The sequence below is a fragment of the Vespa crabro genome, chromosome 1 (assembly GCF_910589235.1).
Source record: "Vespa crabro chromosome 1, iyVesCrab1.2, whole genome shotgun sequence".
NCBI lineage: Eukaryota > Metazoa > Arthropoda > Insecta > Hymenoptera > Vespidae > Vespa > Vespa crabro.
The window spans coordinates 23,661,078-23,677,845 of NC_060955.1; the positions used below are offsets into that span (position 1 = coordinate 23,661,078).

At 28.5% G+C, this 16,768-nt stretch overlaps 2 protein-coding genes across 8 annotated transcripts; one reads left to right on the top strand and one right to left on the bottom strand.

The window, feature by feature from the left end:
• Window positions 1-250: 250 nt before the first annotated feature.
• Window positions 251-8,493, top strand: LOC124422606 (ornithine decarboxylase antizyme 1). Its single transcript, XM_046959292.1, is given in 6 exon segments — window positions 251-536; window positions 6,353-6,452; window positions 6,454-6,555; window positions 6,652-6,901; window positions 6,992-7,148; window positions 7,400-8,493. Coding segments are annotated over 5 exon segments (654 nt in total). The 5' UTR covers window positions 251-450; the 3' UTR covers window positions 7,108-7,148; window positions 7,400-8,493.
• Window positions 8,494-8,845: 352 nt separating this feature from the next.
• Window positions 8,846-16,224, bottom strand: LOC124425809. Of its 7 annotated transcripts, none has more exons than XM_046966753.1 (20): window positions 16,129-16,224; window positions 15,820-15,937; window positions 15,505-15,645; window positions 15,295-15,383; window positions 15,150-15,204; window positions 14,804-15,052; window positions 14,650-14,721; window positions 14,500-14,563; window positions 14,272-14,409; window positions 14,025-14,195; window positions 13,471-13,961; window positions 12,903-13,353; window positions 12,442-12,830; window positions 12,125-12,353; window positions 11,863-12,032; window positions 11,589-11,781; window positions 11,256-11,469; window positions 10,484-10,674; window positions 10,273-10,403; window positions 8,846-10,113 (listed from the first exon to the last, which is right to left on the bottom strand). In XM_046966753.1, exons 3-19 carry the CDS (start codon window positions 15,643-15,645, stop codon window positions 10,276-10,278), a joined length of 3,435 nt encoding a protein of 1,144 aa, XP_046822709.1. In that variant the 5' UTR covers window positions 15,820-15,937; window positions 16,129-16,224; the 3' UTR covers window positions 8,846-10,113; window positions 10,273-10,275. The 7 variants fall into 7 exon arrangements, with proteins under 7 accessions (XP_046822709.1, XP_046822700.1, XP_046822689.1 ...); XM_046966744.1 differs by having other exon boundaries at window positions 15,505-15,655; XM_046966733.1 differs by having other exon boundaries at window positions 15,505-15,665.
• Between the last annotated feature and the right edge of the window lie 544 nt (window positions 16,225-16,768).

The window sequence follows — 16,768 nt, forward strand, 5'->3', positions numbered from 1 at the left end:
ATCTTTCGTAGCGGTCACACAGTAATAAATCTGACTAATAGAGAAAATATAAGGGAAAAAAAATTGTTTCTCTCTCTCTCTCTCTCTCTCTCTCTCTCTCTCTCCTTCTATCACTCTTTCTCTCTCACTCTTTCTCTCTCACTCTTTCTCGACTAAGGGCGCAAGCGCTTTCAAGGAATATTTTCCGCGACTTTCATTCGCTGACGCGTTAGTGACGTCACGAGCGTCAAGGCCGAAAACGCGACGCAACAGTACAATATGGAACAACGTCGAGAACGACGGTTGTTCCAGTAACGTTTCATACGTCCGAGCGGATGTTCTGTTTGTCAAGCGCGAGTAGAAAACTTGTGCCTCTCATAGGAATATCCTACTTTGCGTCGCTGAATAAGCGGACATTTCCCCGTGTGAAGTAGATTTAAAATACCGTCAAAATTATACGAAGAAAGAAGTATGAGTATTAGTTCCAGCCTATTATTAAGTCATTGTGAAAGTAGTAAAAAAGGTGTAATAATGCCGAGTTTAGTTTCGAGTAATTGGTAAGTTGAAATGAGGTGAGCGCGTTACTGCGCCATTTTTGTCTTTGCTCTCTCGTGTTAGACGCCATCTTATATATCTTACACATATCGTAATTTCTATGTTCTTTCTTTCCTTTTTATTTTTATTTTTTTTATTTTTTTTATTTTTATTTTTATTTTTATTTATTTATTTATTTTTCTTTTCTTTTCTTTTGTTTCTTCTAATATATCTTCCTTTCTATGCACAGTCACGTCTCCTTGTTTCTGCTCTTATACTTCAAGATTCCAATAAGACTAATCTTTCTTGTGAACGAACGATTAAGTGAACTTGACCATATAATTAGACGTTCGCTTAGTGGAAAAGAAAAAAACCAAACAAACAATAAATAAATAAAGAGTAAAATAATAGTATTCATAATAAAAAGGAAAAAAAGTATATATATATTTATGTATGTGTATATATATATATATATATACGCATGAAATGAAACTCGAGAAAATTCTTATGTTACATGATTACATTTATGTAATTAAGCGATATTACTTTTTTCATCCGAATTTATTGTTTCTAATAATTTTATTGATATCAGAAATGACTCAGAGTAATCTCTGCAACCTCTTTCCGATTAGATTTTTCAAATATTTTTTTTCTTGTCTTTCTCCCTCTCTCCCTCTCTCTCCCTCTCTCTCTCTCTCTCTCTTTATCTCTTACTACCTGAAAGTCGGGGATTTTTCTTTCTTTCTTTCTTTCTTTCTTTTTTTCTTTCTTTATATAATAAAAAAGTATACCAGTGAAATATAAGATAATCGTTTATTCTGCAATACGACACACTAATTAATTAATTAAATATTACTGAAAACATACTGATAATTATTCTTATCATTGGTTGCGTCGTTCGAAACGAATTTAACGGCTCGGAGAGGGGAAAAAGTGTACGAGTTATCATGGAAATGTACGAATGTTTCTAGAAAAGCATGATTCAATATTTTTTTTTTTATTTTTTCTTTTTTTTTTTGTTACACATAACTTTGAAAAACTTTTTTAATAGGAATATACAATTTCAAAATCGTTTCCTTTGTCTTATTGTATATGTCATAAATTTGTCATCAATTTCGTCGATATGGGACATCCTATAATTTATGTTTATAAACGATCAAGCATGAAGATCGGATCGAGAGAAAAAAAAAATGAAAGAGAGAGAAAACAATTTTAAGTGTCGGATAAATTTTAATCGTTGGATTTTATCGAATTACTGCCATGTTTATTGTGTATGTCTCTTTGTATGTATACATTACATACGTTTATATGCGTGACACTGAAAGAAACTTAGTCTTCATCGGTTTCCTATAAATCCTATTATTTTATTTAGGAATATTATGTCACATGATTGCTAATAATAATAATAATAATAATAATAATAATACGCGAAATGTATTATGCGTGTGCGCGCGCGCGCGTGCACGCGTGTTTGTAATACGTATAACCTGTTAATTGTTTATATGGACTTCCGCCTTTAATATTATCTAACAGTCATCGTACAAAAAATTAATATAAGGCACTATCTAACACAAAAATGTTGAATAAGAGAAGTTCATTGTATGGCTTTGAACAAAGAAATTAATCGAGTTTATTATGACGAAGTAAAAGTAGGTCAATTTTTTTTTCAATTATATATATTGTATATTATATTTTTTTTTTTATTATGTGTGTGTGTGTGTGTGTGTGTGTATGTATATATGATAAAAATATAAATCTATAATAATATATAAATTTAAAATCTAAATATATAAATGTCAATATCAAAAGAAAAAAAAAATTGTAAGTGCCCGTGTGACCCTATTTTATATATAATATATATGATCGTATTATGTGTATATATATAATGAAAAATATATACATGCACGCAATTGGTTACACGTAATTGGTTACTAGAAAAATATTGACCTTATTTTATTTCACCATAGTAACTTTCTTATAAAACATATATATATATATATATATATATATATATGTTTTTTGTTTTGTTTTTAGAGTTGTTTCCTCTCTCGATTGATTGTATAAATAATTTGTCGAAGAGAACTGTTAGTAGTACTTGCTATAATAGTTCGAAGTTTCGATCGAAACAAAAGCGTTTGCCTGCTGATGGTAAACCGGTTTTCAGATCTGATGTACGAATATTCCGTTAGGTGCAGCGGCAATTTCGTTTTTCTTTTTAACACAATGTCTATCGGCATACGTGTCTCTGCTCACGCACGCGTTCACGTTCCTCGTCTACTTCTTTCTGTGTTTATTCGATGACGACAAAGTCCTCATTCGATGACATTCTAAGCATTGGAAATTTCCTATCTCACGATGATACACATCCCTTCTCTTTTCTCAGAGAGTGAAATCTCTTTTATCTTTTTCTTTCTCTCTCTCTCTCTCTCTCTCTCTCTCTCTCTCTCTCTCTCTCTCTTTCTCTCTTTCTCTTTAAATAAATAAATAAAATTCACTTTATATTCGTAATAAATTTGTTTAATTAAAAATTATTTATTATGATCCTTTTATGTATATACAATATACATAATATATAATGATATATATATATATATAATAATATATAATAATACTATGTATATACATTATAATATACGAACTCTATATATAGTAAAATCATAATTGAGAGTAGAATAAAATGAAATAAAATAAAAAAAAAAAAAATTAAAATAAAATTTTTATAATCTCTAAATTTATATCGTGTTTAACTACAATATAAAAGAAAATAATAATAATAAATAAATAAATAAATAAATGAAAAATAAAAAGAAGCACTTTCTTTCAGACACTTTATATTTTTAATAAATCTGTCTGATAAAAAAATTAAATCAACAATGACTTTTAATAATTTCTTATTTAACATTGAAAGTAATTATATACACCAACCCACACACACATACACGCGCGCGCGCGCGTATATATAGTATGAGAATTATAATGAAGAATAAAATGAAATAAAATTCCTTTAAAGAAGACCCGATGGTATTTATAACCTCAAAAAGGAATTTTTTTCTTTTTTTTTTTTTTATGCCAACGTAAAAATACATATATATTTCTCACCTCAAGATTGACATTATTATATAGAATTCAAGTATAAAAATAAGTTTGATAGATTTATGGAATAACTTGATATCTTTATAATTATCGATAGTAAGTTTATTCTGACGTATTTATTTATGTACATATATGGATATATGAAAGTGTATTAAGAAAAAACGGTATAGAAATGTAAAGAAATATAAGACTGGCGCCATTTTCCATTTAACATGTATTTCGATTGTTTTGGAATAATATTGGGAAGATCGAACAGATGTATCGATATATCGATCTGTCGATTACATTAGAAGGTAACTACATCGTGGAAACTTGTACGTTTCTCGTCGATATTTTTATTGGCGAATGATGCATTAAATATTTTCTAAGAATAACGGTTACCGATCTCTTTAGAAAGAGAATAAGAGGGGGAAAGAAAGAGAGAGAGAGAGAGAGAGAGAGAGAGAGACAGAGAGAGAGAGAGAGAAAGAGAGAGAGAGAGAAAGAGAGATTGTGGAAGGGATGGTAGTTCTCGCAGTAAACACTTCTTATATAATCCCTATTGTCTTCGTTCATTAAGCTAGTTGAATTTATTCGATCAAAGACATTAAAAAGGTTTTGTTCGGACAAATATTATACATACATGCATATCTATATACATATGCATGTATATATCGATGCACACGTGAAAATATAAGACAACTGTTTGCATCGTTGTTATCTTTATCTTGCATCATTCTGTGCTTATCACAATAAAGATATATATATATATATATATATATATATATATACATGCCATCCGCATGATACTAAATAACGTGGAATATTACCGACCGTTGACAATTTAAGCTGATTCATTTTTATTATATCGTGACTTGACAGTCGAGAATCATATGCTTGTAAAAAAAGAAGGAAAAAAAAAAAAGAACAAACAAACATTCGTAAGACAAAAATGATACCCACGTATGTACCTGACAATTTGTTACACGATATCCACAGACACACACACATTTTGATAACAGTATGGTCGTTTGTCGATCTGTTTATATTGTTGTTATTTCTTTTTTTCTTTCTTCCTTTATTCTTTTTTTTTTTTCTTTTTCTTCTTTCTTTTCCCCTACTTTATTTCATATTTTCGCGGAAACTCACGATCGATTTCTATTTTCGTTTGGTTTATAAAAAAAAAAAAAAGAAAAAAAAAAAAAAAGAAAAAAAAAATCAATACCTTTTTATGATCCCCCTTATCGATGACTTTTCTCCTTTCTATGTTATATTATCATTATTTCCAAATATAAAACGCAACGTGGTCGGATAGCTTTTTTAATAATGTAGTTATCTATGTACGTATTTTAACGTATCTACGTGTGTTCATATCTGTGCGTCTAAATATACGAGTTCGAATTTCATTGTTGAGATATATTTCAGATAAATGATATACATATAATCGTGGTCACGACCATCGATGTTTATCGGCGTATCGATAACTTTTATAATAAGTAAATTGATTTTATATATATATATATATATATATATATATATATATATCTTTTGTTTACGTTGCTCGATTATCAATTAATAAACTATATTCTTAATGATTTAGTCATTCGCTTTAGATAAAGAGAGAAAGAGAGACAGAGAGAGAGAGAGAGAGAGAGAGAGTGAGATAAATAGCATAATGGCGAACACGGAATTATACAACGTAATAGTTTCGATTAGGAATACTGTTTTTAGCATTTTGTCTGGGGATTGGTAAAAGATTTTGGCTGAATTCGTGATACGAAGAAACGCGTCATCTTCGTACATTTATTTCTTCTCGTTCTTCTTTAGTTCCACGTAAAATACATACGTGCGCTTGTCCACAGACACACACACATACATACATACATAGAGAGAAAGAGAGAGAGAGAGAGAGAGAGAGATAGGATTATACGGTTTGGCTCGATGCCCATTTTTAATGACGTTTGCATTAAAAGCAACGATACAAGTAGTGATCTTAACTTCCATACGTATAGTCGTCCGGAATCTTTATAAATTGACGATGTTCACCGATTTGTTTGTCATTTACCAGTTATCCTTTTGTCCGTTCTAACGCGATCAAAGTTATACATAATTTTCTGAAATTATTTTTGAATTGATTTAATCAGTGATAACAGCTGACCGACGTTATACGCCTCGGATATATATTATATTCATAGAGTGATTTTGACGATTTCGCTTCGCTGCGTAGCAGCATCGCGTTTATCGCCATTTATTTATTGTTTTCAATTATTCGTTAGTATATTTGATTATTGTTATTTTTACAAAATGGTACCAAAGCCATTGGAATTGTCATCGAGGCTATGGTAAATATTTCTTTTAATTATGACTTTTTAATAAGAGATATTCTTGACATAAATTAGATTTAGTTATAAAAATGAAAGAAGAAAATAAATAAATAAAACAAGACAATGTGTCTTATTTTATATATATTTTTCAAGAGTCCATAAGAGAGAAGAAAGAGAGGGTGATATCGCTTTGGAAATCGTCCTATCAGTTTTATCTCTATCTTGTTTACATGTAAAAAGATACATACGTATGTTCGCGTCATAAGGCATTTTTTTTTTTTTTTTAGAAATCAAAACTGGATTTTATGATCTTATATAATTTAATAAGGAATATTATTGTGTTTTGTGTATATCCCTTGATTTTATGCAAAAGTTCCAAATAATGGTTCCAAATTGTTTCTATATATATATATTGTATATAAAATATTTTCTGCTTTTTCTAGTGAAATGTCAAGTAAATGTATGGACGATAGTCTCGAAGAAGGTTCCAGGCCACTCCAGCATTATTGTATAACGCTGGGTGTGGGGCCTCTGTGGTGGTCCTGATGTGCCCCATGCCGCATTGTCTGTATCTACAGTCAACACAGAGAGCCGCGGCGTGGGGATCAAGCAGAGTCAGCTCTCTGTGAGCTCCCACATTGTGCAAGTACGTATTGAATTAAAAAAAAAAAAAAAAAAAGGAAAATTAATGTTTCATTATTAAAATGAACAATATATTGATATTTACTTTATAATATTGTAGGAGGATGAATTGTTGAAAGCTGTAAGAAGTTGTGAATCATTACGCCTGACCTTTACGCTTCACTTAACAGAGAGTACATCTGTTGAGTGGGAAACTGTAGTATGGCGCCGCTGTCTTTACATACGCGTACCAAGCTGCCTTCTACCAGAGGGTTCCAAGGAGGGTTTTGTTTCCCTTCTGGAATATGCCGAAGAAACACTACATTGTACTAATATCATTGTTTGTCTCCGTAAAGACAAATCAGATCGAGGTAGTTGTCGGATTCCTTTCTTTGGAACTGTAGAAGCCTTTTGTGTTGAAAAAAATTCTCCGTCTAAACCTTTTTGTTGTTATGGTCTAGCAATGCTGGTTCGTACCTTCATGTTTTTGGGCTTCACAGTACTACCACCGACTCATGCCTTGGTACCACCAGGCAGTGACGCTGGTAATCTCTACATGCTCTATGCCATCGAGTAATCGGCAAGCAGCTAGACTCCTCTCTCAAATTTAACGCGCAGGTATTAATACGATTTTTTAGGTTTATCCATTTTCTCCAGCATATATATATATATATATATACACACACACATATTACACAATACATGTTGTAAACACACGTATACAACATGTTTTAATTTTATATATTATTTCTAAGTTAAAATCAGCCTTATTTTTTATTTTCATTTGCAAGTACATCTGTGTTTATTGTTTTAAATAATAATTGGCTTTACTTAATGTTTATTAATTATTTTTCGTTTTATCATTACAGGTACCATTATAACGAAGTTTATGATAGAATTCAACAAAATGGATATGTAAGAAATTAAATAGCCTGGTTTTTGTTTCCAATATTTTTTCCTTTTTTTTTTTCTTTTTTGTTTGCTAGATGCAGTTTTACATTTTGTGTGAAAACTGCTCAGCAGAAATTTTGATTTCTTTTATTTTATAGTGAAAATGACTAGTGAGAAACAATTGACATTTCGAAATCTAAAAGCGAAGAAAAATAATATGTATTGGTGTATCACCTTTGCGTTAAATTTAAGAGGTATTTAGGAGAACAGAGAGAAATTATAGTCTCGTATATGTAGAGCGCGCGTACGTAACAGGCTTTTGATGAATGTATCAATTCATTCTCTTGAACACAATGTTAATAACTCTTGTAAGATCGTATAAATTGCTGACAAAGCTTCCCACGTATTCTGAAGGAATTTGATGGTTAAATGATACAAATTAAATAATTAATTGTGACAGAAAACCATCAAATTATAGGAAAAATTTATTATCGATAAATCTCTATATGTTAATCGTGGCAGATTGGGTATCACCATACTTTTCTTTCTAATAGGATTCACTTTCTCTTATTTCTTATAATTATTTCTAAGTATTATCGATATTAGTAATATTTTATATATATATATATATATATATATATATATATATATGTATGTATGTATGTATGTATGTATGTATATATATATATATACTTAGATTTAATATTTGTTGTGCAGGCTCTACTCAAATTTTACATATATATATATATATATGCGAATCTGATTATTTCGTAGCTCAGATTTCTAGAAAACAAATTTTTGAAAATTTTCGAAACCATAAATCAACAAAATTGTTTGGTATATTCTTTGAGAAACATGTTATGTTAATGTAACAAATGGTGTAATTATTCGCTTTATTTCATATACACGTAGTATTTTGAGAATAATTTATTTGACCTTAGAAGTTTAATCAATAACGATTCAATTGCAGTAATCACTACTGCAATGTATTAAAATATCTGGAGTATTATATAGAGTATTTTTCTTTTTTTTTTCTTTTTTTTTTTTTCTTTTCTTTTTGTTAGTATAATAAGACAGACACATATACACAGTACTTATAACCAAATTCGAAAATTTCAATATAGAATGATTATCAAAACCAAATATTTTGTTTTAAGTGAAGATAATAACAAATTAGAGAGAGATATATTAAAGTTCAATAATTCAGATTACTTTTTTTTTTTTTTTCTTAATTATCATAGAGGTACTGCGACTTTGTAATTGTTGTTATTATAATTTATAATTTTTATTATATCTAGGTAGTATATGTATATATATATATATATATATATACACATACATACTATAGTATATATATATATATATATTGCAAGTTTTATTAATTTTTAATCATATTAGAATATAAGCAATATTATATATATATCTGGTAATTCCCAATCGATTAACTTTGGAGAGTTCTTGCTAATAAATGTGTTCTTTAGTGTTGACTTGATAACAGACAAAGTTGAAAATGAAAAAAAATTACAAAAAAATACAAAAAAAATGTAAAATATTAAAAAATCATAAAAAATGTTCATAGCTTAGTAGAAATATATATATATATATAGAGAGAGAGAGAGAGAGAGAAAGAGAGAGAGAAAAGAGAGAAAAAAGAGGTAAGTGAAGAATGACGGATTATTATGTGTTAAATTCATTCAAAGTAATCAAGAGAATCTACTAAAAGATTTTAAATTGGAAGAAGAACAAGTCTATATACGTTTTATTCCGTCAGTTAGTATTATATATTCATACACACTTGACCACCTAAAAAGTATATGTATGCTACATTTATTATTCATACATGAAAAATGATTGCTAAATAAAAATTGAATAAAACACATTATGTCGTTATTTCAGTCGAAAAATAATTCTTACTTATCTCGTAAACTTTGTTGAAAAGCAAAAAGAAAAAAAAGAAAAAAAGAAAAAAGAAAAAAAATTATATATATATTGAGAGAGATCCGTTCAAAGAGATTTATATTTTTTGCGATTTTTATGATTTAAAAAAAAAAAAAAAAACAATTTCGAAATGAACAAAGATGTATGTAATCGTGCGAAGAATATGAATAATGCTAATTAGAAAGTTATAATTGCAGATTATTAAAAAGATCAGTAATTTTTTTTTTTTTGTTATTTCATATATTAATATAATCATTGTCTTGTAAAAATATATAAAAACAATTCACAAAAGCTTAAAGAAAGAACAGAATATTATATAATAATACTTCTTTTGATTATTGTTATTTTTTTTTTTCTTTTTCTGTCTTATTAAAACATTCTACTATAGTAATCTCTATTGTTCTACACAGGTTTTATATTTCTACATATCATATATCGATAATATGTTTATATGCTATAGTTGAGATATTCCTATATGATATATTTCAATAAGTTTCGTTAAAATTTTGGAATTGTATGCATGATTAAGAAAAAATTTGTTTTGTTTATTTGAAAATTGAAGCATACCTTTGTATATACTTTCGTTAACAAAAATTAATCATTTACAATAATTGTCTACAAGGTCCTGTAAATCAGAATGATTAACACGCGTTTGTATCTCTTTCATACTTTATACAATCACAATTATATTTTTTCACTCTCACATTTCCTTTCTTTTCCAACGAGTTTTCTTTCTTTCCATAATTAAAATTTCCTGTATAATTAATAAGAATATTATAAATAATAAGTTTTTGATAAATCTATTTAATATTTAATATTAAAAAAAAAAAAAAAAAAAAAAAAAAAAAAAAAAAAAAAAAACATTTTATAAAGCTTTTGATATATTTGCAAAAAGTAATATTACTGTACTTACAAATTATTTAATACTTGGAGTATCAGATGCATTTTTAGGAACGAGACCTAAGCTATCTAACATACCATCAGATGGTACTGATTCTTCGATAGGGTAAGCCGTCATTTTATTGCATTTAATCAAATGTGCAGCTATAATAATCAAAAGGAATATTATTACATATAGTATCATTATAATTTTGGGATTAATTAATTATGTATTTTGTATTTACCCAATTGATTGCCGTCATTTGTCGTATAACCACAACGACATTGCATTTTTTTTTCTAATGGGATATTTATAAGCGGTGATGGAACAACTGAACTGGTCTTTGGCCTTTCGTTATGAATTTGTTGTAAATGTTCTTTAAATGCGCGCCAACAACAGGTTACGTAACGACACTGTTGACATCTTTGCTCTCCGCTGCAGTTAGAAATGAATCATTTGTTAGAAAAATATTTTTCCTTATTTTTAAACTTGTTTTTGTTAAGGCTTAGTTTTTTATCTCTTTTTTTTTTTATTTTTTTATTTTTTTTTTTAATGATTTACGCCATCAATGAGAACATATACGCGTAATTCTTGATCGATTTAAACGAACAAGATTTCAATTTTCAAGACGAAGATTTAATCTATCGCGTATCGGTTTCGAATTTTTGGAAAAAAAAAAAGAAAATCGCGTTAAAAAATAATATTTTTCTGAGAATAGTTTATGCATAAATAAAAATCTTTTTTAAAACTTTGAAACGCGATAAATTATTAAAGCTTCGTCATTAAAATGAAAAACCTTGTACATCAAAATCAAGAATTATTTTTGTTCTCATTGATTTTTTGTGAAGTAAAAGTTTCGTACTGTGAGATATCCCTCAAAATTTGTGGCAAAAGAGAAGAAGCTCGTATAATCGTTAATAATTTTTATATACACACGTTTGAATGGTGTATGTTTCATGTCCGTGAAGTAATGCATTAGAAATGATTATATTAAAAATGAAATGATATATTCTTACGGATAATGATCTTGTTCGTCAATGTCTTCTTCGCATTCTTGACACGGTAAGTGACTTGTAGAAGCATTTACTAAAATTGGTCCTGTACTCCATTTTTTGACATATTCATCTTTTGGTAATTCAGCAACTGGACTTTCTACGTCAAATCGTCTTATCAGGGGTCGCTGTTTCGGTATCATTATTTCATTTTCCTTTGTAGAATATGATATAACTTCTACAAGAAATTTTTTTAACAACCATTATTAGATACACATGTACGTAAATGTATACATGCAAAAAAAAAAAAAACAAAAAAAACAAAAAAATAGCTGTAATTATATATAATGGGCTTACTTGAATTGGTAACAGAGTCGTGTAATTCTCTTTGATGAATTTTCAATGAACTTTTTTGATTAAACCATAAACAACATCTTGGACATTTATTTCCACGGCCTTGTTCTCTCCTTACAATGTGTCTTTGCATATGGAGAAAGAATGAATGTATACTAGACGCATTCGTTTGTCCTTCGACAATAAATTCTATAATCTATTAAATACATTACTTTGTAATATTTATTTGAAATATTTATATGCAATCGAGTTGATCGAAATTTATATTTGTATTAACCTTTAAACAATAAGGACATTGTAAACCTTCACCCTTCTCATGAACTTGATAATAATGATCTATGACATCTTTGTGACTAGATGTTCGATAACCACAGTTATCACATTGATACGGCATTTCCGAAGGACAATGCATCGCCGTTAAATGATTAATCAATAAATTGCTATTTCCTGGAACGTTTATAAAGAGATAACACGTATATAAATTTGATGTTAATATCTCATTGTTGAAAATTTTATATTGTTAAAACAATAAAGCTCACCAAATTTTTGTTCACATATGGCACAAACAACCATGTCACCGTCAGAATTACCAAATGTACTATGAGCTTCTGAAATATGTGTAACTACTTGATGTGTAGAAGAAAAAGCTGTACAACAATAACGGCATACAGGAAATTCTGATTGATCAGGGACTTGGGGTGGCACATGACTGATCATATGTTCCATTATTTCAGTATTAGACCGCATTACAGCAGTGCAAAGGAAGCACTAAATTATGTATCATAATAAAGCTATAATATATTGGTCAAATATGTTTCATTAAGATATAATTTATTAATATTAATTAATAAATTACCTTAAAATATAACGAAGATTTATTCTCTTTTAACAATAAACTTTTATCACCATCCATCGTCGCGTAATAACATTTTTGAAGTTGAATTTGTTCAGTTTTATTTTCTCTTTCTTTTTCCTTAATAATTTTCGTATCAGAATTATTTTTCTTTACTTCTGGCTCTGGACTAGGTCGTGTAGATAGAACTCTTTTCCTTCCTCTTTTTGGACCAGGTTTTATTAAATGAGATTCTGATTGTTTGATATTTTGAACTATTATTTCAGGATTTGCCTGTGGCTGATCTTTCGACATTATCATAGGAGTTAACGGAGGAGGACTTGTTTTTGAATAAGACCAATCTTGAAATGGATTAGCTGCAATTTTTGCAAGACGTTCTAACATACAATCACCTAAAATAATAAAATGCGTAATTATTTATACATTATATTAACATAAAATATTTATCCTTATATCTAACTTACTAGAATCTATTTTCGTTTGTTCAGATATATGAAGGATAATATTGTCAAATGCACGTGCCGCAGTAGCACCGTACATTTCTCTCCAAACAAGTTCATCCAAAAATTGTTGTATCATTTGTCTACTAAGTAAACTCAATGTATTCTGAAACATTCTTGGAACTATTTTTCGTAAATATTCCATTACGTGATAATTGCTCATGAAATTTCTAGGATTTTGATCGCAAAATGCTGACTGCGTTACATTAGCAAAACCAAGCTCTTGCAGAGTACTTTTGTCAACCGTAAAGTCAGTCATAATTTTAGAATCCGTATGAACCCAGTCTTTCAACGGATGAAGGATATTATTAAATCTTCGCTTGTAAGACCTTTCTCCATCTTGTACCGGATCACAAGCACGTAATCTTAAATCTAACGTTGCCATATCCAAAACGCCAAGAACTTCAACTTTTACCTATAAAAAAAAAAAAAAAAAAAAAAAAAAAAAAAAAAAAAGTATCAAACAATATTTTCACTTTGGAGATTTCTATATGACGGTTGATAAAAAATAAAAAGAAAATGATATTTTTACCTGACGTAAATTGCCATCTTGCGAAGTGGTACCTAAACTGATAACACCAACTTGTATCATAGAATTTTTTCCACCCATTCTTCGACTTTTATCCCATATAGCAGCTGTACACGCACTACGTAAATTCGTATAAAAGTTTTTTACGTATATATTTGAAACTTTAACCCAAGAAACTACATTTTGTACATTGGTTTGACATGCCCAATGATAAATAAGTTTTAAAAGTACAGTAGGAGTATATGGTGCTCCTTGGAAAATTGAACCAGAAAAGATAGAGATAAAGCGATCTGGGCAACAATTAGAGATCCAAACGTATCCTCCGGAATATGGGAATGTACCTTGATCGCTGTACATTCCTAATTTAAGTTTTACTCTTTGATAAGTTGTACTATGCAATATGCAATATTGTTCCGATCTAACTAGACCTTGTTGGATTAACCATTCAGCAAATTTTGTAGGAGAATACATAAGTACACCTTTTACTTTGATATCTGTGAAAATTTTCATTAGTGTTAAATATCACAACTGAACGTAAATATTCTCATATATAATACCTAGCTCTGATCTTTCCTTTAACGCTACTTGTGGTATTATTTCTTTTGTACGAAGATTTGGTCTTGCCACAACAACTAACGAAGGAAAAGTTCTACCTCCGTTCATTTTATTAAACGTAATTTCTCTACCATCGGGAAGATTCTTTTTTGATTCATCGATTTGCTCACAAGCTATAACATATCTCATGGTAGATCTATTGTTCATATTACAAATAAATTGATCAATTGAGAATATATTTATTTTTACCTGTATTTTTTATTCCAACTGATATGCCACCTATACTAGTCTGTTCTGTAGGTTTAGATCTTAATGTCGTTTGATTTCCTTGAGATTTGTTCACGGTTTTTATTCTTAGATTTGTAACACCTTGTGGAGTAGTAGTAGCTACGATAATTATATTGGTTTTGGAAATATATAAAGAAAAAATTTTGTTCATATAAACTCACTTTATGATTCTTGCTTGAAATTACTCACTTGAAGTAACAACATGAGTTGTAGTGTTGGATTTAGGTCGACCACGAGCAGGAAGCGGTGCAGGCTATAATGGAAGAAAACAAAAGAAAAAATAAATAAATAAATAAATAAAATAATGAAACATAAGATGTTTATATTTTAAAAATATACCTCCTCTATGATATCAGGTTGTTGCTGTACCTGTAGAACTTTCGTTCGACGTCCTGATCTAGTATATTTATACTAGAAAAATTATATCAGAAAAATATTAATCCCATTAAATTCTATTTCTACAGGGAGAAATAGATAATTCAAATTGTCTTACATTTTCTGATTGAGATTGTGCTGACACAGATGTTGGTGAAGCTGTTGTTGTTGTTGTATTGCCTATAACAAAACTTTTTAGGTTGATTATAAATGAATCATGCTTCTTATATAAATTGCTACCTTGTTGTTGATTAACAGATCCTAGAATAACTCCAACTCTTGGATCCACAACAAGTTGTATATTCCCTTGGGTTCCATTCGTATTATTTACCATATTAAGTTTTATTTGCTGGCTTTTATTCTGATTCTTTAAAACACACACACACACACACACACATATATATATATATATATACTCATCATAAATTTTATTTAATTAAACATTAATATTACATCATACTTACAACATTTAACAAAGGTTGTGTATTCTTTACAATTGGTTGGGACGTATTAGGAGGACTGAATGAATCGAAATATACAAATGAGAACTTATAAACGAATGAAATTAATATATTCAGATTCTAACGATTAATGATATTAAATACATACAGTGTATATTGATATCCATTGACAGTTCCAGACTGACATACCATTTTTCCACCATGATCCATAACTAGCTGTTCCAATGTAGTTGCAACCTTATAAATATTTAATTCATTAGATTTATTATTACAGAAATATTTTTCAAATTATGATGATATTTCGGATATATATATATATATATATATATATATATATATATATATATATATTTTATACCTTATTGCAGTCTTCTTGTAATTTTTCTCTTTGTTTTAATTGAGATTCACTGAGTGGTTCTTCTATACATTCCAAGTTCAAAGTCATATGAAGCGGTCTATTACTTGTAATTGATCGTGAAACTGTACGTGACTTCGGCATCTTGGAATTACTTATAATATCTTTAATTAATTTTAATCTCATGATAATATATAACAATTAAAATTAAATATACACACATATATATACATTCATATATAAATATATATATATATATATATATATGTATGTATATATATATATATATATATATACATAGATATAAAATATACTCACGATTTTTTTCACGTCAACATAAATCCATGAAGTTTTAAATCATTCAAGTTCCAAGCTCCCTCCAAGTTACTTCGAAAATGCTACTGTCTGTCTCAAAAAGAAGCGGCCCTTTTGGCGTCTGTGACACCGTAAAGATCCATAATTATGCAATTAGGAAACAAAAGCTTGTTTATATGCTCGTCTCGATAGCACTTTAGGCTTTTCACAGTTCATTTATTTATTTTATTTTTTTTTATTTTATATATTTATTTATTTATTTATTTTTTTTTTTTTTTCTCGAAAGTAGAATTAAACTTAAATATTTCTTACGGAGTCAATTGATGTTAATTCCATTGAGAACAAACGAGAAACGCGCAACAGTCTTTTCAATAGGAGCTCTTCGTTAACTGTTAACTAAGATGGCGTCATCTGGTATGTTGATTTTGTTCACTACATATTAAATGTTTTATTTTTTAAAAATTATTTGTAAATATTATTTGTATAAAATTATTGAACAATATCATTTGTCATAATGAATTTCATTGGTACAAGTATCGAGTAGTATTAATTTACAATCGTGTACGTTTAAAACGAAGAAAATATGATATTGTCATTTACGGAAGTTTGAATGTGGCGCCTTCTGTTGCCATTCGAAAAAAATAAAAAAAAGAGATATCCCTATTCGAAAGTCGTATATATATATATATATATATATATATATATATATATATATACATATATGTATATATGTATATATGTATATAGATAAATGTTAAACACAAATTATGCAGGAATATGCAATATGCAATATTTCATTTATTTACTTACTTATACTTATTTCCAAGAATGAGAGATATATTTTAGCATTTTTCTTTTTTTTCTCGTATCATTTTATTTTTAATCCAACGTGAATAGAATTAACGTAAGTGTATTTGGTCAAATACCCAAAGGTATTTTTTTTTTTTTTTTT